Source organism: Melospiza melodia, unplaced genomic scaffold, assembly GCF_035770615.1.
Source record: "Melospiza melodia melodia isolate bMelMel2 unplaced genomic scaffold, bMelMel2.pri scaffold_45, whole genome shotgun sequence".
NCBI classification, from domain to species: Eukaryota; Metazoa; Chordata; class Aves; order Passeriformes; family Passerellidae; genus Melospiza; species Melospiza melodia.
Window position 1 is genome coordinate 6,185,763 of NW_026948772.1, and position 6,000 is coordinate 6,191,762.

General features: G+C 53.4%; 1 protein-coding gene across 1 annotated transcript in view; it reads left to right on the top strand.

The window, feature by feature from the left end:
• The window catches only part of LOC134434665 (olfactory receptor 14J1-like), a gene marked incomplete at its 5' end in the record, with an annotated part of 54,690 nt that extends 49,647 nt beyond the window's left edge, over nt 1–5,043 (top strand). The window contains one exon of the mRNA XM_063183304.1: nt 5,029–5,043. Within this exon, the coding sequence (XP_063039374.1) occupies nt 5,029–5,043 (15 nt within the window). The remainder of the gene's footprint in view (nt 1–5,028) is intronic.
• Nucleotides 5,044–6,000: the final 957 nt, after the last annotated feature.

The window sequence follows — 6,000 nt, forward strand, 5'->3', positions numbered from 1 at the left end:
GGATTTGGAGCCTGGTTGTGAGCCCAGGGCAGGACCCGGCCATTGGCCTTGGTGAACCTCATCCCATTGTCCTGGGCCCATGGATGGCTCCAGCCTGGCCAGATCCCTTTGCCGAGCTTCCTGCCCTTCAGTACAGCCACAGTCCCACCCAGCTTGGGCTCACCTGGGAACTGACTGAGGGTGCCCTCAAAGGCCTCGTCCAGATCAGCAATAAAGAGATTTCACTGACTTGGCCCCAATCCTGAGCCCTGGGGACACCCCTGGATGTGACTCCTTTCCTCAGCTGCTCTGAGTGCCAGGGATTGGATTAGGGAAATGGTGGGGAGGGGTGGGGACAAAGTGATTGATTGTCAGCCATGAAGGGTCTTGATTTTCATAGCTGTTCAGACTGCATGAGGAGGTGCTGGGGATGAATTATCAGTTGGAGATTGCTGATATCAATCTATAAACAGGAAAACTAAACAGAACAAAACAATTCTCTCTTCATTGTTTTCGATATAGTAGATTCACTTTGAAAACACTTCTGAAATCTGTCTAATTAACCACAGAAGAACTGAAGATTTGAATTATTCCCATTGGCTTGTCTTGTTTGGATGGTTTCAACAAATGTGAATGAGCCTTTGTCACTGAATTCCTGAACTGAAGAGCTCAACAAAGAAGAGGCCTCTGAAAACTAAAGTTCATCAGCAACCTCCAAGGTGCTGAGGATCCATTCCCATCAGATCAGCAATGAACAGAAATGGGCACAGCTTTGTGGCTGCCCCAGCTTTGGCATGGGCCCTGGGCCTGGAGCAGGAGCAGCTCCTGAGGGCCCCAAGGCCACGGCTCTTGTGCTGCCCTGGGCAGATGGGATGGCAGCAGGGGCTGCAGAGCACTCAGCACCTCAGCCCGAAGGGAGCAGGGCAGCCAGGGAGCCTCCTTTGGCCTTGGCCCAGTACCTTCCCCCATGGCTGGGGCTGACTCCTGTGGCAGCTGCAGCTGCTGCTGTGCCCTTGCCAAGGGCTGAGGCCGTGAGGCAGTGCCCAGAGCAGCTTGGCCTGAGCAGAGCTGTGGGGCCAGAGCCGGCTGGGCTGGGCTGGGGAGAGGCCCTTGGTGCTGCCCAGAGCTCAGGGCAGCTGGCAGAGCTTGCAGGGAGCTGGGCTGGGCTCAGAGAGCCTGGCCCAGAAACCATCAGTGTCCATCCCAGCCTGGCTGAGTGTGCAGGGGCCAAGAAGAGCAGCCCAGGGTCTGCAAGTTCTATGGGTGGGAGCTGAGCTTGGGAGCCCTTGAGCCCTGCCAAGTGCTGGGGCTGCACCTCCAGCTCCAGAGGAGATGGGACAGATGGGAGCAGAGACAAATCATTCCTGCTGGATTCCTTCTTGTGTCTGCTTAAACAGGTTACCTGGATCCATATGTGGAGGAGGTGTTTTGTGTCAGATAACACTGGTAGAACTAGAAGATTAATGTTATTTGCCTGAAAATAATATTTCATGCATAATACACAATAAGTAATAAAAGACATATATGATCAGAAGAGCATCTGAGTTTTTCAGAGGAGGAGAGACTCATTGATATTTCAGAGGTCAAACCTGTTCAAATACTTTCCTCAGGGCTTCCTTGAGATGAGAGGTGACCAGCAGAGGACAAGGCCAGCCAGAGCTCTCTGTCCTGGCAGGTTTTGTCTGGGAGAATCCTTGCACATAGGGAATTTTTCAGGGGGAGTATCAGTTTTGTCCATGGACACCTGGAAAGAGGGATGGTTCTTTTCCATAGGAAGGAAAGCACAGAGCTCCAGTGCTCCAGGGGCTGATGAGAGGCAGCTCTCAACATTCAAGATCGGCTGGACCTGTCAGGCGGACCCTGGGAGGCCAAACCAGCCAAACCTGTTTCATCTACCTTGGTTCCAGGAGGCCCTGCAGTATCACAATGTTCTCCTTGCTTCTGCAGTGTCACAATGGCCCAGTGCTTCCATGAGGCCCTGCAGGGTCACAGTGGCCTTTTGATTCTATGGGGCCCCACAGTATCACAATGGTCTCCATGATTCCATGGGGCCTTGCAATTCCACAATGCTCTCCATGGATCCACAGTGCCCTGCAGGATCACAACGGCCCTTGGGTTCCACGAGGCCCTGAAAGGCAGCAATGGCCTCTTGGTTCCACAAAGCCCTGCTGCTTCACACTGGGCCCTTGGGACCATGTGGCCTAGCAGAGCCACACTGATGGCCTTGGTGCTCAGTGTCACAATGGTCTCTTGGATCCATGGTACCTTGCAGAGTCACAATGTCTACTTAATTTCTGAAGGCCCAGAAGTGTCACAATGGTCTGCATTGTTCCATTAGGCACGTGAGGAAGCTCTCAGGAAGTCAAGGGCAGGCAGGCTTGTTGGGAAAGGCAGCTTTTGTCTGGGAGCAACCCTGGATATTGGGAATTTTGGAGGGGGAAGCCCATTCTGGCCATGAATGCTTGAATGAGAAGGGCAGTTCTTTTCCATTTGAAGGAAAGCCCAGAGCTCCAGGGTTTCAGGGGTATGTGAGAAGAGACCCTCGACATGCCAAGGGCAGTTGGACCAGTCAGGCCAAGCCAAACAGACCTGTTCCCTGCTCCCTGGGATCCATGGGGCCCTGCAGTGTCACAGTGGTGGTGTCATATTGGATCCTTGGTTCCATCAGGCCCAGATGTGTCACACTGGCCTCTTGTGTCCATGGGGATCCAGAGTGTCACAATGGTCCCTTGCTTCAATGAGGCTTTGCAGTGTCATAGGGGTCTCCTTGGTGCTGCAGTGTCACAATGGCCCCTTGGTTCCATGGGGACTCACAATGTCAGAAGGGTCTCCTTGTTCCATGAGGCCTTGCAGAACCCCTTGATTCAAAAAGGCCTCCAAGTGTCATCATGGCCTCCAGGATTCCATGAGGCCTCACAATGTCACAATGGACCTTTGGTTCCATGGGGTCCTGCACTGATCCATGAATCCTTAGTTCCATGGGGCCCTGGAGCGTTACAATGGACTCCTTGGTTCCATGGTGCCGCACAGTGTGACAACTGCCCCTTGGCCTGCCAAGACCCCACAGCGTCACAATGGTTCCTTGCTTCCATGAGGCCTTGTAGTGTCACAATGGTCTCCATGATCCCATAAGGACTTGCAGTGTCACAACAGACCATTGGTTTCATGGAGCCCCACGGTGTCACTGTGGTCCCCTTGGCTCCACAAGGCTCTGAAATGCCACAGTGGCCCTTTGGTTCCACAAGGCCTCCAAGTGTAAAAATGGCCTCCATGGTTCCATGAGGCCCTGCTGTGACACAATAGACCTTTGGTTCCATGATGCCCCAGAGTGTCACAATGGAATTGTTGCTTCCACGGTTTTAGAATGGACTCTTCATCCCATGGCCACCAACAGTGTTCACTGTTGTCCCCTTGATTCCACCAGGCCCTGCCATGCTCTAATGGCCCCTTGGTTCCAGTGGGTCCCAAAGTGTCAGAACAGTCTCCATTGTTCCATGAGGCCCCACAATGTCACTGCGCTCCCCTTAGTCCCACAGGTCCCCACAGTGGAACAAAGGACTCTTAGTTCCATCAGGTTCCTCAGTCCCAATGGTCTCCTTTGATCCGCAGTGTCACAGTGGCCCCTTGGCTCCATGTGGCCACGCTGTGTCACAATGGCTCATGGTTCCATGAGACCACACTGTTTAACAAGGGACCCTTGGTTCCTCGAGGCCTAGCTGTGTCACAATGGACTTGTGGTTCCATGAGCTTTCACACTGCCAGTAGCAGTCTCCTTGGTTCTGCAGTGTCACCATGGACCCTTTGTTCCATGAGGTTCCGCAGTAGGACACGGTCACCTTGGTTCCGTGAGGTTCTGCAGTGTCACAATGGACCCATGGTTCCACCAGGCCTTGCTGTGTCACAATGGCCCCTTGGTTCCAAGAGATTTCTCAGGTCACAATGGTCTCCTTGGATCCGCAGTATCACAACAGGCCATTGGTTCAATGTGGACCCAATGTGCCAAAATGGATTTTGGTTCCATGGGGTTCTGCTGTGTCACCATGGACCCTTTGTTCCATGGGTTTGCTCAGTGTCACAGCTGACTCCTTGGTTCTATGAGGCCCCGCTGTCAGCAAATCTCTTAAATATCAGAATAAGGCTCCTTAACACTCATTTGCTATTTCAGAGGGTATCATTTATTCAGGCCTGAGGTCTAGGAGGCATAACCATCAATCTCACATGGACATGTAGTTCTACCAGTTGGCCCTGCCAGAGCCACCTTGGGCAACACTTTGGCCATGGCTGCTGGCCCTGGGCCTGAGGCAGGAGCAGGAGACAAGTGACCCTTGCAAGGCTGGGGCCTCATTGCCTCCTTGTCCCTGCTCAGCAGCCTGGCAGGGGATGCCCCATGCTCCTGCCCTTGGCATTGCACAGCCCCACATGCCAGTGCCCATCCCGGGAAGAGCCCTGAGCAAGGAGGGAGGGACGGGATCTGCCTCGCCAGGGGCTGGGGCTCAGGCCTTGGCCCTTTGCATTCCTCAAACACATCCAGCTTTGCTCAGCACCAGAGACACCTTTGCCTTGTTTGTCCCCAGCTGTCATCACTGCCTCCAGTGTTCTTCTCTAACTGGAACCTGGGGACCCTTTCTCAGTCGTGTTCCTCAGTGGGAACCATTAAAACTTCAGGAAACTTCAAACTTTCAATTTAAGTTTGAGTTCTTGAGAAGTTTTTTGAAGACACTCTCAGGGACTGAGTCTGACGTAAACAACAGCAAAGCCCTGAGAGGGTCATTAAAATTTTTCAAGTCCTGTTATGGAGAAAGATTTCAAACACCTTGTAAAAAAATACACATTCCTATTTTAAAGGAAGTATTTTATTTTATTTCTCTTTTGAGCAGATCTGGTTGCAGGATTCTGTGATTGATATTGACCCAGGGTCTCCCCTCAGCAGATCTGGTCTGCTCACAGAAGCCGTGCCTGGAGCTCTGACCCAGTGTGGACAACCTTGCTCCACATTGCCCAGCCCCATCCTGTCTGTCCTCACTGCCCTGAGCCCTGCTGTGCTTGCAGAGCTGGCTGCACTAAGCCTATGAGCGGATTTCTCTTTTTGTACTTTTTGCAGCAATCTGAAACTGTTGAGTTTCTCACTGCAAACAGACACACTGCTCAGGCGTGTGCCAGCCCCAGGTGCCACCAAAGCCACTGCAGAGCTGCCCTGGGCCAGCTGTGAGGGTGGATCATCAGCCCAAGCTGAACTGGGCCCCTGCAAGGGGCTGTGGCCATGGGCACTGCACTGACCCCACTGCTGGGTTTGGCTGCCACGGCCACCGAGAGAAATGAAACTGTCCTTGGAAACACTGGGGAGGAATGGGACATACTGGGAACACTGCGAACACTGTGGGAGACACTGAGACATACTACGAGTGACACTGGGGAGGACTGGGACAACCTGAGGACACTGGGAGCATTGCGGAGAAAACTGGGGACACTGCGGCATCATGTGGATCACATTGGGAGGAACTGGGAACGACTGGGAATGAACTCAGGTGTATTGGGACGGACAGGGCTGCACTGGGAGGGACTGGAGGGCCACTGGGGTGGAACTGGGTGGATTGGGATGGACACTGAGGGTACACTGGGACATACTGGAAGGTACCAGGATATACTGGGAGTGATAATTAGCGATACTGGGGACACTGGGGACATTGCGGGGAAGGCTGGGGACACTGGTGCATCCTGTGCATGACATTGGGGGGAAACTGAAAGGGACAGGGAGGAAACTCAGGTGTATTGGGAGGGACAGGGCTGTACTGGGAGGGATTGGAGTGGTACTGGGTTTGTACTGGGTTCTACGTGGGTTGAAATGGGCTGTACTGGGATGGAGTGGAGGCTGGTGCATGGGCTGTTCCCGCCTCCTCCCCAAACCATTTGCCGAGGCTCCCGCCCATCACTTCCAGCAGCCTATCAGCGCCAGAGATCTGGGCCTGGGGGCGGTACCTCGATGGACGCCATCTTTTATTTTTGACTACAACTCCCATCATG